The 25,460-nt window shown below is 45.1% G+C and overlaps 2 protein-coding genes across 13 annotated transcripts in view; one reads left to right on the forward strand and one right to left on the reverse strand.

The window, feature by feature from the left end:
• Window positions 1–3,006, forward strand: part of pkd1a (polycystic kidney disease 1a) — a 45,465-nt gene extending 42,459 nt beyond the window's left edge. For all 4 annotated transcript variants that reach the window (XM_040185755.2, XM_078080290.1, XM_078080292.1 and 1 more), the window contains one exon: window positions 1–3,006. In XM_040185755.2, coding sequence (XP_040041689.2) covers window positions 1–1,020 — 1,020 coding nt within the window. In that variant the 3' untranslated portion in view covers window positions 1,021–3,006.
• The window catches only part of tsc2 (TSC complex subunit 2), a 24,661-nt gene continuing 1,714 nt past the window's right edge, over window positions 2,514–25,460 (reverse strand). For 3 of the 9 annotated variants that reach the window (XM_078080295.1, XM_078080294.1, XM_040185759.2), the window contains 40 exons: window positions 24,455–24,633; window positions 24,253–24,339; window positions 24,009–24,119; window positions 23,769–23,916; window positions 23,442–23,559; window positions 23,306–23,354; window positions 22,272–22,397; window positions 22,094–22,167; window positions 21,869–21,995; window positions 21,369–21,512; window positions 21,148–21,285; window positions 20,932–21,035; window positions 20,692–20,773; window positions 20,354–20,509; window positions 20,081–20,200; window positions 19,581–19,703; window positions 19,374–19,480; window positions 19,095–19,260; window positions 18,780–18,902; window positions 18,546–18,680; window positions 18,146–18,335; window positions 17,930–18,023; window positions 17,749–17,851; window positions 17,166–17,260; window positions 14,794–14,934; window positions 12,618–12,779; window positions 12,335–12,493; window positions 11,284–11,396; window positions 10,315–10,557; window positions 7,987–8,223; window positions 5,939–6,093; window positions 5,034–5,635; window positions 4,628–4,706; window positions 4,459–4,545; window positions 4,198–4,384; window positions 3,973–4,112; window positions 3,812–3,890; window positions 3,625–3,716; window positions 3,434–3,532; window positions 2,514–3,351 (listed from right to left, as the gene is read on the reverse strand). In XM_078080295.1, the coding sequence (XP_077936421.1) occupies window positions 3,187–3,351; window positions 3,434–3,532; window positions 3,625–3,716; window positions 3,812–3,890; window positions 3,973–4,112; window positions 4,198–4,384; window positions 4,459–4,545; window positions 4,628–4,706; window positions 5,034–5,635; window positions 5,939–6,093; window positions 7,987–8,223; window positions 10,315–10,557; window positions 11,284–11,396; window positions 12,335–12,493; window positions 12,618–12,779; window positions 14,794–14,934; window positions 17,166–17,260; window positions 17,749–17,851; window positions 17,930–18,023; window positions 18,146–18,335; window positions 18,546–18,680; window positions 18,780–18,902; window positions 19,095–19,260; window positions 19,374–19,480; window positions 19,581–19,703; window positions 20,081–20,200; window positions 20,354–20,509; window positions 20,692–20,773; window positions 20,932–21,035; window positions 21,148–21,285; window positions 21,369–21,512; window positions 21,869–21,995; window positions 22,094–22,167; window positions 22,272–22,397; window positions 23,306–23,354; window positions 23,442–23,559; window positions 23,769–23,916; window positions 24,009–24,119; window positions 24,253–24,339; window positions 24,455–24,589 (5,595 nt within the window). In that variant the 5' untranslated portion in view covers window positions 24,590–24,633 and the 3' untranslated portion in view covers window positions 2,514–3,186. Of the gene's footprint in view, window positions 3,352–3,433; window positions 3,533–3,624; window positions 3,717–3,811; window positions 3,891–3,972; window positions 4,113–4,197; window positions 4,385–4,458; window positions 4,546–4,627; window positions 4,707–5,033; window positions 5,636–5,938; window positions 6,094–7,541; window positions 7,632–7,986; window positions 8,224–10,314; window positions 10,558–11,283; window positions 11,397–12,334; window positions 12,494–12,617; window positions 12,780–14,793; window positions 14,935–17,165; window positions 17,261–17,748; window positions 17,852–17,929; window positions 18,024–18,145; window positions 18,336–18,545; window positions 18,681–18,779; window positions 18,903–19,094; window positions 19,261–19,373; window positions 19,481–19,580; window positions 19,704–20,080; window positions 20,201–20,353; window positions 20,510–20,691; window positions 20,774–20,931; window positions 21,036–21,147; window positions 21,286–21,368; window positions 21,513–21,868; window positions 21,996–22,093; window positions 22,168–22,271; window positions 22,398–23,305; window positions 23,355–23,441; window positions 23,560–23,768; window positions 23,932–24,008; window positions 24,120–24,252; window positions 24,340–24,454; window positions 24,634–25,460 lie in introns of those variants that run through there. The other 6 variants (XM_078080293.1, XM_040185757.2, XM_078080298.1 and 3 more) reach the window with 4 other exon arrangements.

Consider the following 25,460-nt stretch of genomic DNA (forward strand, 5'->3'; position numbering starts at 1 on the left):
TTTCGTCATAAGGTGCGTTTCGAGGGCATGGAGCTGCCACCGTCCCGCTCGTCCTCCACCAGCGACTGCAAGTCCCTGTGCTTGCCACCGCTGGACGGTCCCGACTCGTCTCCCACCCCGGACAGCGTGGATGCGGGTTCTGAGGCCTCGTGGCGTCCTTCCTCCTCCAGCCCCTGCAGCCTGACCGAGGCCCCGGGGATCGGCCTGGGACTCGGGCTGGGCCTGGGTCTGGGTCTCGGCCCGGGAGTGGTGACGGGAAGTACCAGCTGGAGGGAGAGAACAGAGACCGAAGCCTCCCTGAGGAGGCTCCTCCCCACGCTGGAAGCCCTGCTGCAACAGCTCGACCGCGTCACGATGGCAACGGAGGATCTGTACCACATTGAGCGTAGAATGGAGCGGAGCCAGAGGCAAAGGAAGCCGAGGGAGCGAGGAGGCGGTGCTGGTAAGGGCGGCAGGAGTGAGGCGGGACAGAGAGGAACAGGGGCGATCAAGGACCTTGTTGGATGGAGAGAACGAAAGGACGGCAAGGAAAAACACAAAGGGAGCAAAAAGGGGAAAAAGGACTGTGGAAACCCCAAAAAGACTCCAGCAGACACACCTGTTCCTCCTCTAAAGGGAAGACCAGTCTCTGCCACCACACGTACGCCCGCTCTCCACCCTCCAACCAAAGCTTCAGTAAGTGCACCTCCGCCTCCACCCGTCACGGATACATCCGCCTCCGATGCCTCCCCCCTCCCCGTCTCATCGGCAAGCGCTGCCCCTTCCCATGTCGCGCCGTCCAAAACACCCTCCGCACCTCGATGTACCCCTGCACCCACGCCTCCCTCGCCACCCGCCCGTGCACCCAGTGGCCGGGACCCCCCAACAGAGAGAGACACCCTCCCCTCCTCGAGCCTGTTCAACCACCCAGCTCACACTACCACCATTCCTACACGCAAGCGAAAACGCAAACCTCCACCCCTCAAAAACAAGGTGCACCCCAACCTAGACAGGCATGGCCCTGGACACCCCAAATCCTGAGGACTTGGAGTAGAGGGACAACCAGAAGAGTCAATGTTGGGTTTTGGATAAGAGGAGGACAGGGGGCAACAGGCTTTGTCCCCCATGTGCTCCCTCCCTAAACCCGGGTAGAATCAGAGAGAAAATAGTGGCTGGGAACGAACAGGACGTAGTGAAGAGGAGAGCAGTAAAATAAGATGTTGCAGATTTATAAATCAGTGATCGGTCCAAATCCCAGTTCAGGTCATTGTCAGAAAGCAGGTGCGGGTCACCGGGCGCTAACTGAGCTAACTGAGCTAGTTTAGTCAGCCATGTAAAGGTCAACATTGAAACCAAGAAACTTATTTTTCACCGGACTCAAACTGATCCCAGCTGGCCCTGGAGGTCACGTGGGGTCGCTGACAGGAGCACATGAGCGTGCTGACTTGAGGATTTAACCAACTGAAAGCAGCCAATGCAATCAGCCATTTTGTGATTTCTCAGTTATGTTGTCCGTATACATATTTTTGTGTTGTATATATATTGATCACTATGGGTAATTGTGGCCTGTTTGAAGATAGTTTTCCTTTTATGAATCACAATTTGCATGCAGGCACACAGATGTACGCACATGCATGGAAATAACACTGTACGCACAGAACCGCTAAGTGTCACGTGCCGCGCACTGCAGAGATGCACGGCAGTCAGGCAAACACACACACACAAGGTTGTTGGGATCCCAGCGGCCAGTTTTTCAGGGTGCAGTTATAACCATGCTGCAGGAGTAGAGAAAATGAAAAGATACCGGGCAGCAAAGAGCGGTGACAGGAAGTTGGAGCGGTGGGAGCAAGAAGCGGTTATTAGACGAGGCTCAGCGGACCTTAAAGTTGAGAAAGCGTGAAGGAGTTGCCTTCACTTACAGTACTGAGCTGTTACACAAGTTCCCCCACCGTTACGTTGAATTCTAGTCTGAAGAGCTTTTCTAAATGTTGCGACGTAAAAGCACTTTGTCTGCGTGTAGGTTTTTTTTTTGATGGGTTAAGTAATAATTTGATATTCAAACCAATAGAGAAAGCTTCACTCATACTGATAAATGTTGCCAAAGCGTATGAGTCATGTATACATTCAGAGTTTTACTATACCGAAGTAATTCATTTTGTACTTAGCACTTTACTTTCAATGCCATATTTAACTGTGTAAAGTTTTTATTCTTCACATCTTAACACATTAAAGAAACGTACTAGTGAGTGTTATTGAGCTGTTAAAACTACAGCTAGCAGTTGTCGGTGTACTTTTGTCTTTTATGTCTTATTTTGAAAAACATACGTACCATGTCCAGTGGGCAGATCTCAGGGAACCCCCCTAACCTGGACCGAAAACCAGGAAAACCAAAACTGGGGGAAAAATAGGTGTTTTCAATGATCTAAAGAAATGATACCTTTGATTGTGAAATCATGCCCGTATGTTTTTAGACTTAATTTCCCTTTTCTCTTAGCCAAGTCAGTGCTAGAAGGGGGGGGTACGGACTAGCGGGTCACTTCTAATCAAACCCCACAGTTAAACAGCACAATGTAAGCACCCAAAATGTATTTTGCTCTCACAGTTCCGGCCCTCCTTAATCGGTGTTTGTACATTTCTGTATATATTGGTGCTTCGTGGTGTATATATTTTTGCTTTTCAGGATCGCCGTTGTTTATGTGCTGCAGTGGCATATGCATTAGGTCAAGCACTGGTGTTGCAAAGCCCAAAAAAACTACACTTCTTCACTACAGCCAAAGCTATCAATGCATTTAATATAAATCTTTGTATACGCAACAGGCCGACTACCAACTACAGGAAGCAGAGCGCTCTACGCCTCCCCTGACCCGTGTTTTCTTGCTGTGTGTAACAAGATATGCAAAGATCTGTCGCCTGTTTTGTTCTGTGCATTTTGCTTTGTGTTGTATGTTCTCATATCTGTATTTTGCAGTTGTAGCACTTCTCCTGCTTTTGCACTTGACAAAGTTGAATAAAACGTTTGACAGCTCAGCATCATGAGATCACATGTTTAGTTATGCCCCCCACCCCTTAACTACAGGTTTGTGTTATATGAAGCAGTCATGTTTTTTTTTCTTTTTTATTTCACAAACACGCCCTTCTCTCAAAATCCACATATTGTCCTCAGCTCTTAAGGCAGATGTTTTGTGTTTGCCAGGACAATAAATTAATCTAAACGAAATCGGTAAAATCGTCCACGGTTGAAACCAGTCTTTTCCTCTGCCCTTGGGCCTCTTGAGTTTGGGAATTGCTCTGCTGAAACGTCTTGTTCTGCTGAGTGTGTCCTTGGGTCAGGGAAATGCCGGGTGTCGAGCGAGACTGGATGTCCTCCTGGGCCTGAGGCAGTAAGATGGATTCATATTTTAATGAGAAAGAACAGCAAAAGAACAACCTCCTCAATGTTTGTGGGCTTTCTTACCCGTGTTCTAATCCTCTTAATGTGCCTCAACCTCGCCAGCCACTTGGAAGCATAGGCGTCAGAGGGGTTGGCTCGGTACTGGTGGACCAAAGAGGCCATCTGCGGGAAGACAAAGAAGTGGGTTTGTGTGTGTGTGTGTGTGTGTGTGTGTGTGTGTAGGAACAAGAGGAATAGATACGGGGAGGACTTACATTTGCATGCAAAGCCATCTGTCTGACTAAGAGGGGAAGGTTGCGGTCCGAAACTATTTTTGACACTGTTGTGTCAATTAGTCCTTCCAAGTCTGAAAGAGAAATAAATATGAGGAATGTAATGAAAAACAGAATATAAAAGAGTTGTGAGGAAAAAAGGCCGGAGCAAACGGCAGGATCTGCTCACCTTTGCGGCCCTGAAGAGTGACCAGGTTGCAGTCATAATCCAGTGGCTTTATTATGACTTCAACAAAGTTAAACTGGCCCTAATGGGAGGGAAGGGAAACAACAATTGAAGCACTCACAGATTTCAGAAATGTGTGTATGTGTATGCGTGTGTTCATGTACCTTGATGGTGCCTAGTTTGTACTCCTCTCCGGAGTCATTGTACACCACCATGACAAAATCGTTGCCAATGTGACGCTTCTTGTTGCAGCAGCCTTTGTCGCTCTCCTTGTTCGGCATCAGCGTTGCTATGTGGAAGATAGCTGCAGAGACGGCGTTTCATTGACAACAAATAAAAAAACGACAGATCCAAAAAGTGCTCTTTTTTCCTTTGCCTCCGACACACACCTTGCATGATGTCATCATGCCAGCAGTATGTGAACTCCCCGTCGTCTCCATACTGGTCGAGCCCTCCGAGGAAGATCTGGTCGGGGTCACAGTCTTTCAGGTGGATTAGTTTGCCCAGGCCGGTTAGGAAGGCGGCGTAGCGGTTCGAGCCGTACTCGTTCGACAGGATGGCGACCTCATTGCTGACCTGAAGAGAGCAAATAGGATGAAGTCAGATGGTTTAATCTCAAGTGAGACACTAAATCAATGTTGTGTTCTCACCTGACCAACTCCCACAAAGACCACGCCGATCTTATGAGTGTCATAAGGAGGCATCTGGTCCAGGACCTTCACAGCGCGGTCTATCACCTTACACATAGAATAAGGACCGTAAAGGACACTTTAAACAACACTGCAGCAGATTTCATGTCAGCAGTAGCAGTCAGCATACCTGAGTTTTGGGCAGCAGCAGAGGCTTGTTTGCTTCGTTTCCAAAGAAAGGTGAGTGGTACAGCTGGAGAAACACAAAGCTGTGAGGAGGTAAAAGAAAACACACGTTTTTATGAGCAATAAGCAATTTTTTGGGAATTTCAAAGCAGACTGGATGACCTTTTTCAGACTAGTATACTAATAGTATGCATAGCCTACAATGGGAGTTTTTACATTAATATGACATCCTAAACTAACAACTGACTATGACTGATACTATGCTCGGAATTTTGCATTATAATTTAGGTTTATATTACGTTTCATTACAACCTCCTCACATTGTACCGATTGTGTGTGTGTGTGTAATTTAATATATATTTTGATGTTTGAAAAACAAACAAAAGGAATAATCTCTGGTCTTGGATTACCTGGGGCTAAGTCCAGAGATCTTCTCGGTGTTGCTGGGTCCAGGTCGAACGTGGTACGAGTCCCTTTCAGTCCTCCTGTCCCTCCTGGAGGAGGGAGCTGACCCTGAGATGGTATGACCCCGGGGGCGATGGCCTCCGCTCGGGGAGATGGGTCCGGGTTGTGCCGCTGCTGGAAACTCCAATTTCATCCTTGCTCCTCCACTTTGAGATGACACAACAACTGGGCCTTCACTTCCTTGACTTTGACCTCCTGGTTCATTGGCACCTTCTGCGTTTCCCTCCACCTTCTCCTTCTCAATGGGAGGCTGCTGGGTCTGTGGCTTCCCATCTGAAGTAGCTCTGGGCCACGATGCCTCTCCTGGCACAGTCTCTGACTCCTGAGCAGCCCGGGCGAATGCTTCGGGTAAGGTCTGGAGCTCTGGGGAGGAGCTGGACTTATTAAGTCCGTGACCCTGGCACTGAGTGTGGGTCTGGAAGGGAAGTTCGGGCTCTTGGCTTCCTGGGGTGGAGGGTCCCAGAATGGGCTGATCAATTGGAATCGCTCCCTCACTTACTTCCTCCAGCGTTGACTTTTCATCATCTTGACTGGAGGTTGAGGAGGACTGGAGGAGAACGAACATGAGTTTGTTTTAAAAACAGAAAAAGGAAAGACCAATATGCAAAAACAACAATGTCAAAATGCTGGCGTTCCCCTTATTATGCTGGAGCACAGGTCTTCTTTTGCAGAGTGTAGGAGACAATGACTCTTATCAGCTGATGAGGAAACCCGATATTTCAACTTCTCATATAGCTTCCATTAAATATATGAATTGATATTAATTTGTCTGTATTGCTACCGTGTAGTAGCACACGTGGCATTTTGATAACTTGTGTGCAGAATGAAAAATAATGAACCTACTACCCACCCTGCTTAACGTCCCGGGCGGCGGGGTCTTTGGGAACTTTTCCGCAGACATGAATATGGGATCAGAGGGAATCGGCTCAAACTCCTCACTTTCTAGCCAATCAGGCGTGTGTGGTGTGGCGACCTCTGACCCCTCCTGCAGCACCACCACAGAGTCTACAGCAGGACACAGCAACAACCACTGGGGGTTATAGGTGGATACACACTCAGTAGAAGTGATGCAACTTAAAAGACAACATTGTCTATAATTAGTTGCACAATGAGAGAGATAGAAAAGCATTCACATGTGTAAGACCTCCACAAACATCGCTGATCAGTCATTTTGACAGCGCACACATTGAATCAAAAATTTGATTGAAGTACAAAATAAGTTATATTAAATACGGTAACATGACACACAATCAAATGTATCCAAACAGATTAAAGTCAAAGGCAGCCAGACAAACACACAAATGAACAGACGGATGAAGATCATGAACAGCAGAGACGGATCTATGCAGCAGGCACGCAATCATTTACTTCATTTTCCCATCAGAACACATGCATCTGTTTGGTTGGCCTGCAGCTGCTGCAACAGCAGCACGGACAGAGTCCTGTATCGCTCAACAAACACTTTCCCTACACTCAAAAAGGAAGGGAGGAAAAGCATATTAGTTGGATGAGTTCTGGGCTCCCCTGTTGACAACATCAAAGGGTCAAAGGTTAAGAGGTCTACCTGGGACTATATTTCATAAGACAAGTTAGAGAAAATGATTAAGAGTGAAAATGAATCATTGAGTGACAAAACAAATTATGATCAATTTTTAAGTGATATTGGGCGGTTTGATCCAAACGCAGGCAAACTCTCCGCTCCTCTTGTTGAGGTTTATAAAAAGGTTAAAAGAAGAACGAGGGGTAAAGCAAACGTGCATAATTCCTTCACTTGCACAATTTTTGTTATAGAGCAGCGCGCTTTCGAACAACAGTCATTTGTGAAAGGTGCGCAGGAGAGAGGTGACACATGGATAAAGATACTCCTACACTTTATCTCTCAGGTAATAGATTGACAATGTGGGAAATACCAATTTGCTATCAGTGGAGATGGCTAGATAACCCCTGTGCAGCCACAACATGCCGTTTTAACACTGCAGTGTTTTTTTAGGTTAACTATTGAGCAAGGAATGTCGGTTTGCTACTTCCAGGGTGTCAATGAGCGGCTCAACGCTGCAAGAAGCAATACGGGGATCCAAACAACCAGCCCCACTGCACTAGTAAAGTAAAACGTGTTAATTAGTGAGATTTAGAGGTGCTGGACAGAACCAGCTCAGCTTTCACATTGAACGACCGAGACATGGGAAGGCTTTCCATCTTACATATTTCCAAAACGTAAACGCTATTCCTTTGAAACATTTTAATCAGGAAAACAAGTCTTAGGATCTTTCACAGTTAATAGAGAGTTTGTTAACTTTTAGAAATTCCAGTAAAGGAAAATGATTAGATGTTATCCATTTTAATTTCTAGTTTATGTTGGCAGACCACAAAACGATGCAAGGGAGAAGAAATAAACTACACCGGAGTTTTCTGGAGGGGGCGACAGCGGGGGGCACACATGTGGTGGAAGGTACCTGCCCAGGAAATGCTCCTGTGCAACCTGCCGGGGACTGGAAGGCCTGGGGGGGCCGAGCCCAAACCCAGAGATGCCAGAGCGCTGCCCACTGCAATCGGGACACCAGAGGACACGTCGGTGGCGCATGACGCCACATAAACACACCGGACCCAATCACAAACCAGCATGGTGGTGAGGATGAAAAAATATATGGATTGATTTCCCAAAAAGAGAAGAGAAAATGAACAAAAGTGCAAAAACACCAGACATCACTGAACAGGAAGCTTCTGGAGGAATAAAAAGGCATTTGATGGTAAAAAGGCACGTCAAAGCAGCAAACTCTGACGTAAGTATTTAGAGGCAATTTTGGCTCCAACACTCACACACAAGAGCAAGATTAAAAAAAACATCATCACATTATTTTTGGACCTTTTCTAGTGTTCTCTCCTCCTACTGTCACCCACCAGTGTTTGAGCGTTGGATCAGGTTCGGCTTCCCTCCGACGCTGCTGTGTGTTTGGGGCTCGGAGGCCGGGGCTGGAGCAGCGGTGCTGGCTGGAGCGCTGGCTGTCTGGGCGGGAGGCTCCTTCACGCCCTCCATGGCCATGAGCACAGTGGAGAGCTCCTGCAGCGGCATGTTGCCGAGCTCAGAGGAGAAGGGACTGGGTGGGTTCTCCAGACACATCAGCCAGCTTGTGTTACCTGTGGCAACAGGCGGAGACACAGCTTGAAAGTTGAAAGTAGTTTTCTACTTCCTAGCATCCACAAACATTACCGTCACAGCAGTATGAAAATAAAATGTGCTCAGTAGAAGACATTTTCTTTAATCATCATTAAAGGGGAAACTGAAGCCAAACATCTATTATTGCTTTTATCAACTGCATTGAAGAGAGGACAGAAGAGTTTCACTATCAGTTCAGTTTCCTGTTGGAAAAAAGCCATCTGAGGGCAAGATAAAGTAGTGAAGATATTCTAAATATTACTTGAACCTTTTTCCGTTCATAAAATGTATGTTGCCGGTGACGTTACAACAGTAGCTTTTCTCCTGAGTCACCAACTCGGTCGGTTTCTCCAAAACGGCATTTTATGCCTTGTATGAGATGCAAATTTATACATATGTAACATATATTTTACTAAATCTGCAAGCTCTCTTTACGTAAACATGGGGTGCTTAGGAACAAGTCTGTCATATTGTTACTTAAAAGTTAATCTGTAGGTAACTGGCAGGGTCTCGTGATAATAATAATAATAATAAGACAATAATCAAATTACAGGCTTTGATACACTGCTGATTTTGCAGGTTCTCCCACTTACAAAGCATGTAGGAATCTCATTTTTATCACAGATACTCTTAACTGTGAATCCAGAAAATCACATTGTATGAGTTTTTAAATGATTTTGCAGTTAATTGCACGACAAGTATTTGACACATTAGAAAAGCAAACAGAAACCTTTGTTTGCAATTACAGACATCGTACGTTTCCTGTAGCTCTTGCCCAGGTTTGCACACACTGCATCAGGGACTTCGGCCCGCTCTTCCACGGACATTTGCCAGATCCTTCAGGTTTCGGGGCGGTCGCTGGGCAACACCAACTTTCAGCTCCCTCCAAAGAGGTTCTATTGGGTTCAGGTCTGGAGACGGGCTAGGCCACTCCAGGACCTTGAGATGCTTCTTACGGAGCCACTGCCTACTTGCACTGGCTGTGTGTTTTAAGTCGTTGTCGTGCTGGAAGACCCAGGCACGACACATCTTCAATGCCCTTACTGGGGGAAGGAGGTTGTTGGCCAAGATCTCGCAATACACAGCCCCATACATCCCCAAAAAAGCATCCCCAAAGAATGAGTTTTCCACCTCCATGCTCATCCTCCGAACACGGCGAGTGCAGTTTAGACCAGAAAACTCTATTTTCGTCTCATCAGACCACCTGATCTTCTCCCATACCTCCTCTGGATCATCCAGATGCTCATTGGCAAACTGGACCTGCGCTGGCTTGAGCAGGCTCACCTTGCGTGCGCTGCAGGATTTTAACCCATGAAGGCACAGTGTGTTACTAATGGTTTCCTTTGAGACTGTGGTCCCAGGTCCTGCCGTGTAGTCCTGGGCTGATCCCTCACCTTCCTCATGATCATTGATGCCCCACAAGGTGAGATCTTGCATGGAGCCCCAGACTGAGGTAGATTGACCGTCATCTTGAACACCTTCCATTTTCTAATAATTGCACCACCCTTTGTTGCCGTCTCACCAAGCTGCTTGCCTGTTGTCCTGTAGCCCATCCAGCCTTGTGCAGGTCTACAATGTTATCCCTGATGTCCTTACACAGCTCTCTGGTCTTGCCAATTGTGGAGAGGTTGGCGTCTGTTTGATTGAGTAGGCGGACAGGTGTCTTTCATACAGGTAACGGGTTCAAACAGGTGCTTCTTAAAGACAAACTAACAGCTCCGTGAGAGGCAGAATTCTTACTGGTTGGTAGGTGACCAAATACTTATGTCATGCAATAAACAGAAAAATATCTTTTTTAAAAGCATACAATGTGATTTTCTGGATTCGTTTTAGATTCCGGCACTCACAGTTGAAGAGCACCTATGATAAAAAATGCTTTGTAAGTGGGGAAACCTGCCAAATCGGCATTGTACCAAATACTTGTTTTCCCCACTGTGTATACCAGCACCAAACAGTAATGCTGCAGTTTATATCCATATCTGTCAAAAACGCATCATTTTATCTAATATTAATTCTTGGGATACGGATAAAAACCAGGTTCCTGAGAGCAACTCAAAAACACTGTTGCATACCTGACGGTCTGCGTATGAAGATCTCTGCCCAGCCCTGGGTGAGCATGGGGATAAACTCAGCCAGGCTGGGGTTGTCTTTGAGAGGAGGAGGAGCAGATGGAGCAGCAGAGGTGGAGGAGGGAGGACCCAGACCGTCCAGGGTGGAAGCAGAGGGGGCAGAGAGTGGGGCAGCCAACTCCCCCTCAGACGGGGACACCAGAGGACTGAGACTCTGAGCAGGACCGGCACGGAGAGCGTGGCCACCTGCAGCGGGAGAGAAAGGTCGTCTTCGTCATCATTTTTCGGCGGCATTAAACGCAGTTAAACAGCAAGCACATCTAATGGGATTTGATTTTTTAAATCGAGGGTCTGCTTTAGTTAAACATGTGCACCGTTGATGCAATGGTACAAAAAGGCAAAAAGATTAACGTCATTAAAAGTACATAGCGTGATGTTATGATTCCTTATCTCATCTGGAAATACCAACAAAAAAATACAAAGTACAGATAGAAAATAATATATAAAAGATCACAGCCAAGAAGCCTTAGTTTGCAGCCTTTTTTTCTTTTAAGGTACTCAATATGGAATAATGATGAATAATGCCATCTGTATGGGGTGTTTCTAAAGAGAGTAGAGTGGTTGGCAGGCAGGGTGATGAAATCACACAGACAGGCAAAGATAAAAGCTTGGCTTCGAAATAATGAGGATGAATGCTACCTGATTATTTCTCATTTCAAGAAAGCAGGAATTGCAACCCTGCTCGTCCTTCAAAAGATGTTTGAAGAAAATGGCAAGTTGATTGGTAAATTCTGGGTGCACCCATCATGCCAACATATTTGTACGGTTTATGGTATTTTAGTATTGTCCCTCAAACATTGAAGGAGTACTCTTCAATACCAATCCCATAGTTCTGGTGGTTAAAATGATGAAGGTGGTGTATTGTGGGGTCGAGGCCGTTTGTCGCCTATCAAGCAACTGAATAATTATCACCTGACAAGGAGCGGACTCGGATGCGCGTGGCCCTGTTTTGCTGTTGGCTCGACTGGGACTCCAGTTTGGCTGGAGCTTCTTTGGTGATCCGTGTGTGAAGTGACGGATCCGACCTGTCGAATCAGGTGAGAAATACAATTAAAAAACAGCTAATAAGACGAAAGCCAGACGGCCATGCTAGCAGCCCTGTAAAGATGTGCGGATTTAGCAGCACGTCAAGCTAGAAATATCCAAACAGTGACGACAATAATATGCATATCACCTGGTCACTCATCGCAGTTTAGCATGTTGATATTTGCTCGTTAGCACTTACTTGCGGAGGCTAACGAGAATACATTATATACAGTGATCCCTCGCCACTTCGCGGTTCACTTATCGCGGATTCGCTATTTCGCGGATTTTCATATAGCATTTTTTTTTTTTTTGGTGCATTGTGCTCTGCATTCTGATTCGCTAAAAACTCACTCCCGAGCCGTTCATTACAGTTCTCCAACGTAATCGATGGTGGCATGTCGGTGTACAAGGATCTTTTTGCAAAGAAGAAAAAAGAGCGACAACAGCTGCCTATCACTGTGTTCTTCTCCCGAACAAACACACCTGCACCGCGGGCTTCAGAAGAAGAGAACACTGCAGAGCGCAGTCAGGATGCAGCGGCCCAGTCTGAAGAGCAGTGAAACGGCCTACACGCGAGTCACTGTATTTGTATACATGTAATAGTTGCTAATTGTAAAAAAAAAAAGTTTTCTATTTCGCGGATTTCACTTATCGCGGGTCATTTTCGTAACGTAACCCCCGCGATAAACGAGGGATTACTGTACACACACATATATATGCATTATATCATTATTAATTTACAGGGATATGATCATGAACAGAACTATTCGACAAATTGAAAAGATGACAGATGATGGAGCTTGATAAGTGGATAAGATAAGTTATTCATATGTATCCTGTCATTTAGCTGACCAAAGCGATTTACAAGATTATGCAAGTTACAATCCGAAAGACCGGCATTCCTGTCACTTTCACCGTGCGTGTCCGAATGCCTCACCTCGTCATTTGCCCTCCTCCTCCCAGGCGTTCAGCCATGTCCAGACCCAGCAATGCCTGTGTTCTGACCCCTCCTCCGGTTGTTATGGTTACCAGCTTGTTGCCCACAAGCCAGGTCATACTGCGACCCCCGGCCAAAAGGAACTCTGCGATGGGAGACCTAAGACGAGGAAAGCGATAGAGTTCACGATCGACACAACTTCTTTTTTTTTTTACTACAACAATCCTGTTGCAAAGGGCCAGGCGCCATACTCATTAAGAAAGTAACAGAAGTCCTTGCACACCTCTTGGGCAGCGCGGAGAAGTTGGAAAAGACATATCGTGCCATCATGTCCAGACAGGTCTCCGTGAGCTCCAGGTGGACAGTCTTTAGCCCCTCGTCTGCCTGAGACACGGCGTTTTCATCCGCAGACCCCAGACTGCAGGTGGTGGTGGAGGTGTGCATCCTGCAGGAGGGAACAGAGAGAGAGTTAAAACAAACAGTAAGAGGCACAGATGTGGAAGAGGGAGGCATGCAGGCTGTAGGTACGACATGTAATCAGCACACACAGTTACATGCAAGCTCCGGATACACAGATAGAGAAAAGCAGAACTTAACACAAGTCACCAAAGTTTGTTGGCATCACATGCAACCCAATGCGTGTATAGAAGTAAAACGCACAAACATATATATGGATAGCTTTTCTTAAGCACACAAACTGGGACATGGTGTAAGTGGCTCCACGAGCTGTGATACGACACCCGTTATTTCACATGATGCAGCTAAGCTCTGTATAGAAGGATCAATGTTGAAACAGGATTGTAGAAACTGTGTGCGAGTAAATTTGTTCAACCACAAACTAATGTCTTTGGCCAAATCTATTAATTTCCGTTCAATGTAGAATTAGCTGCACCTCTTTGAAGCCACAACCATTACTGTGTGCTGAACAGGAAAACCAGGTTAAAAGGACCTGCACAGATGTTATCTACGATGCAAGAGGAACATCTGTCCAGTTAAGCAATTGTTGTGTCGGCCCCATAACTATGAAGTTTACATAAGACTCCATAACACAATCTGAAAGTTTTAGATAAATTGGTAGAAACTGAATCTGAGAGATTTGAGAATCATATGCAAATCAGGTCCCAGCGTGTGGATAACTTTACAACACATATTGTACTTACCATTCTTTTACACAGATTCATTTTTCCGTTCGATGTCTAGTGGCACTGCAAACAACATGACCATGAAACTCTCATGACGTGACATGAAAGAGGGTGTTGTGTTCCCTGCTTTTCTGATCTCGTTCATCACATAATGTGCCATTTTAATGCATTTAACCAATTGAAATGAAGGCTGAATATTACAGAATTTAAAAAGCTGGGATTTTTTTCAATGCAGGTGCAGAACCAATGCCAGTATGGATGTATGAGCGTCACGACACAATTAGTCATGTTGAAGAAAACATGGTCATGTTGTCTGAAGTGAAATCAAGTGTCCTCCATAAAACGGATTTCAATCTAACGCATCACTCAGATGTCAACTTAGAGACAAAAGAATTTTGCAGCCATTTAGCAGTTCAAACAGATCCACACTGCAGTTGTTTAGTACGTTTAAGTTGCAAGTGTCACTGAATTAAAATGACAAAAAATTAAAGCGTAACGTGCTGGGGGTTTGCTGCCCTCTGTTGGGCAGGAAGGGTAGGACATTAAATACAGTGGCAGAGCACCGAAAGCCACAGCTCACAACTGCAATGTTAGATCAATCATCTGAAGCGTTGATATGCAGGTAGAGCGTAGAGGTATGAAGAGTCAGGCAGAGTTTTTTGCAGGAATATGAATGACTTCCAGTCAGAAAGTCTTCCAACATCTGCCCAGTTAGGCAATCTCGTGTTGTGATATTTTAGGACTGAGTTTGCCAGTTTTAGCTGTACAGTTTGTGAAACCAATGTCAAGCAAGCAAACAAAGCGGTTGTGTTGCAGTTATTACTAAAAAAGCTGGAGTTTGCAGCTGTCATCAATCGGGAAAACCTCCCACATGCTTTGTTCGTATCCCTCCTGCCATTCACGTGATGGGCGAATGAAAACAAGTCAGCAACACACCCAGCAAACATAATAAAAAGGTAAAAAAAAAATAAAGATTGGATGAAAATAAAAGCGCAATTGCGTTAGAGCCAAATAAAGTGTTTGTTTTCGGATGTCCTCGGCAAAACGTGCATGCAAAAGCAAAATTGGTAAAACAAAATGCAAACAGCAGCATGTGTTTGATCGCAGGCCAAAACAAAAAGGACAACACACAAACCTTCCTCCAGCATGCACCACCCGCTCCACGTGTCCCAAACAAACCACCCGACCCCCCGCCCAACGGCCCCGCAAGACAGTGATCCTACACCCCATCCCGTGGAGGAAGTGACGAGAGTTTGGGTTGTTGTGGTGCTGGTGGGTTGTTGTTTTTTCGGGTTACCCAGAAGGCTCTTCTCTAACCTGCGGACCGCGTGTTCGGAGACACTGATGCTGCGGGAGCGGAATGCATCCATGGCTGACAGATCCCTCAGCTCTTTAACTGGAGAGCTGCTGCTATTGGCTACCGCTGCTGCCGCCTTCGCCACTTTCGCTGCCCGCAGACTGGGCGATGATGGGTACCGGCGAGGGGAACGGGCCCGGGTTGTGCAGTAAGGGGGTGGGTCATCGTGAGGGTGGTTTTGAAGTGTGGGGGGAGTGTGTTGCATGGGAGTGTATCGGGACAGCAGGAATTGGCACCAGAGCAAAGGGCACATGCCACGCAGGTGGCAGGTGGCGGGAGGGAGGGGTTTAAAGAGCAGGGGTTACAGGAGAGGGGAGGGGCCAGGAGAAGTGTAAGAGGGATCCAGGATGACACGACCACCCCCCAAAACCACAACGCAACCAATCGCAGGATGCAGGGAAGGAGATCAAATGAAGAATTGAAAGAAAACAAAACAAGGTGAAAATTAACAGCAGTGAATACTATGAATCAGATAACAGGAGAGCGGAGTAAGAGAAAGGATTTAAAAATAATAAACAACAATAAAAGGGGAAAACAGAAGCTACAGCAGGGGGTAAAACAGCTTCTGCTACTCCAAAATAAAATACACACAGAAAGTATTCAGGAGAGCAACAAAATTAACATTTTCCACAGAGCAGGTACATAGTGAAGCCAAGGACTAGTACAGGAGAAGTAAAGTCGTAGGGATGGACCGACTGAATGGAAGTTAAAACAGAAGAAAACACATCCAACTGAAAATGAAATGCTGGGTTACACCTGAGGGTTGGAGCATAGCAAGTCAGGAATAAATACATTAAAAGGAGCCAATGAAGGACGCTGTAATTACTTATTTTTAGTAGATTTTAAAAGGGTGATAAAAGCTTCTCGGAAAACCCAAATTTAACCTTGGTTTGCCATCAACTAATTGTCTGAAAAGCACCTATGAGAAGGGGGCGGTGCTATAAATTATTCAAATGAAGTCAGACATGCAGCGCTCCAACCCGAAAAGTGTGCTTTGAGGAGCACAAGGACAGATCACTGGATGATTGCTAGCACAATATGGAACACTAAGAGTTTTATATGGAAGTTCAGTATGAATGGATGTTAGCCGAGGCACAACGTATCGCCATGAAAAGATGTAACAGGGATTGTGTTTGAATGCAATGACATATTTATTTAAATAACCCATCAAGTATGGGCAATGGACCAGGATGGAGGGGAATTGTGGGGAAATTATAGTGTTGGGCGGCAGAGGAGGAGAATGGATTTAGCGAAAGGCTGCAAACTCTGGGCAAAAAAAGCCAAAAAATAAGAATAAATGGGGAAGCTTTGTTATAGATTCTTTAGGGCACGGCCCACTTACCGCCTTGCAAGTGTAGTGATTTCAAAATTACTTTATTTTGATTTAATATAATGTCCACAGTGGCGCACTGTGGAATCATTAGTTCAACAAGGGTTTTTTTCTTTCCTTCATATGAAAAAGACGTGAATACATAAGTGTTTTTTATCCCAGGTGATTTTTGTAGGGATTTCTGTTCACACTACAGAGTGGACACTGCGCAGTCCAGCTACTCGCTCAGTCTCAACTGGTTAAACTTGTGCTCCGTCCTTCTCTCTGCAATTAACTACCCTGTATTCTAATGGGTTTATTTGGCTGCTTTTGTGGCAAATTATCAGAGCAATAATGACATGAACAACAAGCATTCACACCATGTACGGATGAGAATGAAGCCTTACTGAGAAAGGCTTCCTAACACCTCTGTGTGAAAGTGTGTAAATGTAGAGTTTGGTTTTACTATGGTCGTACACAACAGTCAGATGATGATAAGTGAGGGCAAGAGAAAGAAAGCAAGAGTTCTTTCCCAATGCGAACCGCCCGGCAGGGACTTATATCTGCTAAAAAAGGTGCAGGGGGACACAGTAAGACAAACAACCTTAATATTATAATGCAATCCACTACAACAATACAAAAAGCAAACAGCTTTATTATTTACCACATTGAGGAATGAAAAACCTCAATGGGTGCCATCTAAAATTTCCACCGACTCTTGCCTTGGAATGCATTATATTATACCGGTGTTTGTGGTATTTTGTCCACCCCATGTATGTCATTAAAATGAGCTGAAATATAAAAAACGATTCTTGTCTGGCAAATAATTCACATTTTAAAATGTAAAAAGCATTAAAAAAAAAAAGCACCATGGCAACCTGAGAGTTGCTATAACCATTGCACCACAGTATCCATCATGCTAAGTCACCAGTTACCTTAGAAACCCCAACACTGTTACATAACAATGGGCACAAGGGTTGTGTATAGGGCTGCTGTGTATGTGTGTGTGTGTGTGTGCTTTACCTCTTGGGCCTTTCATTGAGGCTGGTGCTTCGGACACGAAAGGAACTTTGCTCATGACCATCATCAAACGGCAGCAAGGCGTTGGAACGCAAACCCTAAATACATACAGACAGTGTAAATATCTTCAAACCCCCAAAAAACAAAATGTGAAGTAATAAAAAAAATAAATTAAAAAAAAAAAAGCATCCACAACTCCAAACAAGTCCAAAAAGAGAAGAATAAGAATTTATCATAAGGATCATTCAAATTACCAGATCAGCTGTCATGTTGTAAAGTCACAGGTTCACGGTTTGTTTAAGGATGGTTTTAATAATCGGTTTATTCACTTTCTTGCCAAGAGTTTGATGAGAAGACGTCTCGTCTCATTATATATGAAGTTGCATGAAGCTGTTGATGTCCTTGTATGATTTATGATCTTGAACTTTATCTCAAGTTTTGTTTCGCCTGTACTTGTGTAAGTAAGTACAGACATGTACTTGTGTATTTGTAAGTTTGTACAGGTCTGAAGTTACATTTTAAAATACTAATTGCATTTCATGAATAAGCCAATAAAAGGTTAGTAGGAAGACAAACCAGCACAGACCTTTGTGATGTACTGAACAAAGTCCTTGCGGAAGGGGAGTCTGCAGCGTATGAACCACATGGCAATCACGTGATGGGCCAGAGAGACAATGTACTGGTTGAACCTGAAATGGAAGAAACAAAAACAGGTCAGAGTACGTCTCTGAGAATACTCGTGTCTTTGCGTCCATGTGAGCGCTTACTTGGAAGGGTTAGTGTAGGGAAGAGAGATGGCAAACACGCTGACATACTGCTCAGCCACGAAGTTGGCATACAGATGGGGCAGGCGAACCAAAGCTATGAAACGGAGTAGAAGAACAAAACACATTAACCAAACACCTTGACCCTGAACGTTCAGCAAGGAAACCTTTGAGGAAAAAGACTTTTAAGACGTTTTAAGAAAAGCTTTTGATGCTCACTGGAGAGGAACTCGAGCATAGGAGATGCCATGGCAACGGTTGCAGAGATGTGGGTGAGCTTGACGATAAGAGCGGGGAGGAGCTTGATCATGATGTCAGGCATCTCCACCGTGCACATGGTAAGAGCCACCACACACTGCTTGGCACAGCGGTAAATGAGGCCAGTCTCGAGGCACTGAACAAGTTCTCTCTGGAGAAGGGAAATAGAATTAACCAACGTCTGCAAGCATAGAAGTAACGGCTTACATGTATGTGTGTGCAGGGGCTGGTACATGTGTGTGGTACACAGACACCACCCAACATGGAGTGCTGTTGCCCAATTTTGGATATTTGGCCAGTTGGTAAACCCAACTTTAAAGCTTCAGCTAGCCGGTTACTTTCCACGGACCATCTTTTGTACCTGTCTCAACTGCTCCAGGTAGTTATGGTAGGAGGTGATCGCAGTCAGGACAGGAACCACCGCCAACTGAACATCTGTGCGAGAAAACCCCTCGGGGGTCTTCTTCAAACGCTCCGAGATCAGTCGATCGGTCACCTACAAGCATGCGTACAACACAATGAGCAGTGCATCGTTTAGGGACTTTTGGTCATGCGTACGCAAGCAGATTCACATGTGTGTCTTTGTTTGCTTTACCATGCAGCAGAGTGTAGAACAGAGCTGGTCCAAGCTGCAAGGGGAGGTGAGCAGCAGCACTTTGTACTGCAGCGTCCAGGGCAGCTTGTCGAGAACCAGTTTTAACACCTTCCAATCGGTCTCCTAAATAAGTAAAAATGAACCATACCCAATGATTTTAAAGAAAGCAGGGCAATCTATTGGTACAAGGTATTCTGTGCAAAGTAATAAGCTACAAATGAGAGCATTACGCAATACTGGAGCAAACAGCAGACACCATTTGTACTCCTTGCATGTTATTTCTCGATAAGTTGGATACAACAATTATGTGTCTACCATCTTGAGGCACTGCAGGAGCACGCTGAAGGCCGGCGCGTAGGGCAGGTAGGCCAAGCGTATTGATCCTGTTGAAGCGGGCGGAGCGGCGGGGGGAGCAGGGCTGCCAGCAGGAGGAGATGTTGAACCTACAGGCTTCTTTTCACTCACCCGCTTCTCTGGATCCCTGAAACCAAAGAGGACACAATTGACTGGTACAATAGTTTGAAATCTAGTAACAATGAGCCAGATGGAGGTCAGGGCTGTAGCAAATGATGTGTTGTGCGTGTGTGTCCTCACCCCGTGTCACAGTAGCAATAAGGGCTGAACCTGATGGCCTTGTCCTTGTTGGGGACTCCGAGACGGTGAAGAGAGTCTGCTCGCATCATCAGGAAGAAGTCAAACACCTGAAAGAGAGAATTTAAAAAGGTAAAAAGACCAAAAAAAGTTGCATTACTTGGAGTAAGAGATGCAAACATGCAGAAAAAGATGAATCCCCTCCCTCACCTGTAGTCTAATGCTGGAGGCGATAGGTGAATAGTACTTGTTCTTGTAGTGAAGCTGCAGGTGGCTGATCAGCAACTCGTACACACGGCCGGCGTGACCGGCTGGTAGGCTGTAAAGCTTGCTCTGCCAGGTGAGGACGAGATGGAGGTCATTCACCGCAATCATTACAGTCTCCCAGATTCAAAAATATCTCATGGGAAAAAATATATTTTTTGCCTCGGCTGTGTTTACAAACAACACTGCTGTGGAGAAACATACAAAAAAAAACTATTGGACATGTTTTGGTCAGCCTGCCCTAATGTCTGTAAACTTGAGAATCCAAAGAATAAAAGATTGTTAATGTCAGAACAAATCACCTGTCAGACAGGTTTGTCTGACATATTCTGTACTCAAATTTCAGATCCTTTTAAAAAGATGTAGAATTTCCTGAAATAACTTAACTAATAACTTAGCATCCATCTTAAATGTGACTTTGGTGAATCCAGCCCTTAAGTGCGTACCTGCAGGATTTCCAGTAGGCCCAGTATCGCGGTCCTGACGTCCTCCACCGGAGACTCCGCAGTAGAGTCTCTCTCAGAAACCTCAAGGGGCCCTGAACACAGCAGAGAGCGGCTGGCCACCTACACAGGCGACAAAACAAACAATGACCTCATCAAAGCGAGAATGGACTGATGAACCACCTTAACAGGGTAAGAGTGAGACAACATGAACAATTGTGTGTGTGTGTGTGTGTGTGTGTGTGTGTGTGTGTGTATCTGCGTGCATACACACACCCGCTCAATAATGTCCAGCAGGCTGGTGAAGTGGTGTGTGTTGCAACCCTCAGCGAGGTCCACCAGGAGCTGGGTGGCTTGTTTTCGGACAGCCAGGTCCCGGTCTTCAGCGATCACGCCGAGCTGGGGGACCACCACCGTTTCAATCAACTCATCCTGGAAGTCCAAGAAGAAAAAAAAAATGTTTTTTGTCCTTGAGAGAAACAAAGTTAACCACATATGAAATACCACACATCAGTGTAAAACAGCAAAACATGTTACAAACACACAATAACAGTGAAACTGACAGAAGTCTTGACAGTTAAAAAGTCAACATGCAAGTGTTCGAGCGCACGGACCTCGTACAGCTGTCGGTTGGTACTGAGAACGAAGGACAGGATATGAAGCACTTTGATCCTTATCACGCTGCGAGTCTCGTTCCTTTCAGAGAGACACAGACGATAACAGGAAAGATTAAACAACAGCAGAGAGGAGGTGATACAGGTGTCAAGGTGACGAGTAACAAAGAGGGACACGAGTAAAAAAATACCCAAACCTCGTCGACATCATAGTCACCGCCACCTTTATGTGCATCCTACCTGAAGAATTTCTCCATGAGGCGGTGCAGGCTCTGAATCCAACCGTCCTTGGCTGGCTGGATGGACTGGGCTCTGTAGGAGATGAGGGTCAGCACCGACGCGTCCTGTCACGCAGACACACAAGATTAAGAGGAGAAAAGTAGAGCCAGCGTGATGGAGGACCGAATGAGAACACACAGGGACGCAACAGGCAATTCAAATTTGAAAAGCACCCACGGGTCTCTTGTCAGCACATTTCTCCACCAGACTGAAGAACTTGTCCGTGGAGCCGTGGTAACCGTTCTGCTCGTACAGCTCCTCCACGTTGGTCAGCAGCTCGTACACGATGGACTTCAATTCCGCACTGCCTATTGTCTGTGGCGACAGACGGGCCACGTGGTCAAATACAAACCGTTATTTAAATGTGTGCGTTTGTGTGCACGTGTGTATGTGTGTACCTGGATCTGTTGCAGCAGTCGCTCTATGATTCCCAGCAGGATGTCCCAGGTGACCACCTGCAGCTCTTTGCCGTACTTCTTGATCAGTCTGGTGATGGAGAGGACGATTTCATAGGACACCACCTCATTGGCACACGACATGGCCTGAGTGGCAGAGGAAGGGTTAGTTAGTAAACGTTATCGCAACTGATAATTACATTAGTATCAAATACATTCCCCTTTTTTTTTTAAACTACCTTTCATTTAGTTATTTTTAATGTATCTTTTAATTTATTATTTTTTAATTAGGAATGACAACTGTTTCTGTCACACTAAGGAAGATTCATCCTGGTCTTTAAATGGTTGTACTTGGCACAACAGTGTCACAACATCTAGTGCAACCAACTGAATACCTCATCCTACGCCATCTTAACATTAACAACAAAATCTTTTGGATGAAAGAACATTATGAATTAGACATGAACTGTTGGGAATGGATCAATACACTGTGTGCGCCCTACCTTGTAGAAAGATGGTAAAACAAGGGTCGGTGTGTTTTTGAGGGCAGGGAGTCTGTGCGCGCCCCACAGTGCCATCCCAACAAAGAACACAGCTCCTCTCAACAGCGGTGCATCCTCCATGTACACTCTGGCGGACGAGGCGAACACACGCACAGAACAGAAGAACCATCACAACAGTGTACGACCGCACCGCCGGGTCAGAATTATTCCGAAACTACTCAATACCTCTCCTCCATTATGCGGCACATGGTGTAAATGGCACTGTGGCCGAGGTGAGTTCCCAACACCTTCCTCATCAACTGCAGAAGCCCAGAGCAGAACAACAAACAACAGAGGAGAGACAATCAGTCAGATCAGAATGATGCAACGAGTAATACAGTGTGAATATGCGCCTTTCTCTCACCTTCCAGCAGGATTCACAAAACTCCTTGAAGTTGACGGTTCGACATAGTGTGATGATGAAGACCGTGAGAGAGTCTGAGGGCAGGCAGTTGTAACACACCACTGCATCCAGTACTTGTAGCGCCACCTGGTCACATCATACATTGATTGCAGTAGAACACACGGGAGCAGATCAGAACATACGCAAAAGCCCGCAGTCCAACCTCAGCAGACACCAGTGCTAAATACACACCAACCACGTCAACTATATCGACACAGGGCTTTGAAGAATAAACAATACAGCTAAAACGACTCTGAGATTTGTAAATTCAGCAGAAGTTGGGACGACAACAACAGAAAGAACAATTACAAACCTCTTTCTCAACATTGTCATTTGAATGTTTGAAATGAAGCCTCACATGCCCTTGAAAGACAATGTGGATGTTTTCCTTTTTTCTTGTCAGACTGTTTTTATGTGGTAAAAAGTCTTATTTGCAGATCACGTGGTTAAATATTTAAGGAATTCCAGCTCGGCATAAATGTAGTCAGTGCTATAAGAGTCTGTTGTCACTAATTATAAAGTCACCTCAAGACATCTGAGAGCTTTCTGTTCTCCAATCGAGGCAATTTTCAACTTTTCACAAACGTTTCAAAAACTCCAGAAAATCTCAATACTGACTGAAATCAGGTTCAGGTTATTCACCATTTATTCGGCTGAGTCACATTTTTGTTGTTTATTTGATTTACTGTTAATAGTAGCTTTGTGATTTCTTTTTACATTTGATAAGACTTTAGAAAGTTCTGACATTATTTGTTGTACCGGTGAGCCTTTGAACTACTCAATAAGTTAATAGGCTCAGTAATGCATTTACCAGAGAAAGAAAATAGTAGCTTCACTGCAGGGAGAGTCAGCACCCACTATAGAGTCTACAACAAACTATTTGAACAAAGAATGTGTTGACAGTTTCTACAGTGGACACTTAAAAAAAGTGTAAACTACTTTGGTTAGTAGCTATGGTTGCTTCAGCTTTACAGAAATAAAATTAAAAATCCCACCTCAATGTCTGTTGAAGATGTTGTTCTATTGCACAGGAGACAGATTTTTCTTCAGGGAGCACAACAACAAAAGCAAAAACATTAATAACATATTCTTGGGGGAAAAAACAGTGTAGTCTGTCTGCATTTGACTTACTGGACCATGATGGAGACATGTTGGTCCAGGTAACAGCTGTTGAACTTCACCAGATTTACGAGAACGTGGAGAAAGTCAGAGTTGAGACCGATGTCCATCCAAAGGAGGACAAAGCGTGCTGGAGGAGAGGAAATAAAAGGACAATAAATAACCATAATAAGACAGAGAAGATAAAACAATAGGAGTGTAAAACACTGGCCAAGCTTTTACAAGTAACAATTACAAAAGTGGTTCATATGGGCTTAAAAAATATATACAACTAACTAGTACCCAAAATAATAACACCCATCTTTTTCACACGTTTGGCAAGTCATTTCTTTTTAATACCTATGTCCTCTTCCAGGTAAGTGATGTCTTTTCCATTCTCCGTTAAGGCCTTGAAGACTTCCAGTCTACCAGAGAGGCCCTCGTTGCGCGGTTGATAGTCTCTGATCAGGTTGAAAAAGAAGGCTCTCAAAGGCCCGAGCCGCTCACCCTTCAAAACAAAACAACGAGCAGGAAGTTGTAAAATGACAGGAAGTATAATCACAATTCAGATTTTCTCGCGTGCGTATTGTGTCTCTGTACCTGTCCGTGTATAATGGCCCTCAACAGCTGCAGGACTGCCTGTCTGGCATCCGCGGGCTGCTCTGGAGTCAACATGTCTTCCACAGCTTTCCATACAGCCTCCACTGCATTCTAAAGAAACACGTAGGTGTACACACACACACACACACACACACACACACACACACACACAGATTGTGAGTCGCACAGAAGGTAATGGATAGTGCTGTCAAAAGTAAATATGTCACAACTGTAGCGGACTCACTTCCTCAAATTTTTTTGTTTTGGCAAGATCACAGACGTGGTTCATCATGCGGACGCGGTTGCTCAGAGCGCAGTCTGGTTGGAGCTCCTGAAAAACATCAATGGGAAAGGTAGAGCCCATGACACAAGGCATGATGGGGAACCCAAACAGGGTGAGCTTGAGTGTGCACGAACATGCACAGATGCTCATCTCTCCCGCACACCTTGATGATGTCAGTCGTAATGATGAACTCCGATGGTCTGGTTTCACTCTGCTTGCTCGGTGGGCGGGCGGGTCCCAGACCAAGCATCCCCTTCACCTTGTCCCTCAGGCTCTCCTTGCTCTGCTGCTTGTTCATGGCTTAACGGATGCTTGGCGGTCTACGCAGGCTGGGACTGACGGCTGTTTGAACAAAAGGCAACATGCATTTAAGACATTTCGTGTTGCTGCAAAGCAAAAAGAAATACCCAAAAGAGTTCGACAAAGCACTGAGAGTCAATTCAGCCAAATAAAAATAAAAACATGCTCTTAACAGTTCTCATAGGGGCTCTCGCTTTTATTATAATTATTGCCACTCAAAACTGTGACTGTGTATTAGACAGAGACGTTGAATTATTGCAGCAGAATCACTTCAGCGCACATCACTGTTTGACAGTTAACGGAAAGTAGGAGTAGCATGTTTACTGCATGTTTACTGCCATTCCCCGTCCACTCTCCAGACCCTCCAGTTCCCGAGCAAAGTCTTCACTGCTGAGCTACAGCCGCTCACAACATTTGTCTAAACCGTGTTCAACTCTTTAATTATCCAATTTCAGGATAAATCTCATTTGCGGGTGCTGTACTGAAAAATGGACGTTTAGAAACATGTATTTGTTATAGATGGTGTTCTCCTGTGCTTTGGCATATTGTCATTACAAGTGTTGCATGTTATTGGATTACAATACCAGGTCTGTGTGGTTTTTAAAAAAAGCCTTTAAAAGTTCAACAAACAACTTGTATAACTTTAAGCATGGCTGCTGTTTGGGAGAATCTGCTCTCATGTGGACTTGACAGCGACCGAGGGGATGACGAACAACGCCCGTTCTGTTTCAGCTCAACAACAACAACAACAACAAACACGTCGGTGCCCGGTGGCCTCCGACCGGAGCGGACTGACGTCACATCTGTGAACAATTGACAAACAATCCACCATATAATTATTAGGATAAATGTCCGATGGCGCTATTGAG

This window comes from Gasterosteus aculeatus, chromosome 9 (genome assembly GCF_964276395.1).
Source record: "Gasterosteus aculeatus chromosome 9, fGasAcu3.hap1.1, whole genome shotgun sequence".
Classification (NCBI taxonomy): domain Eukaryota; kingdom Metazoa; phylum Chordata; class Actinopteri; order Perciformes; family Gasterosteidae; genus Gasterosteus; species Gasterosteus aculeatus.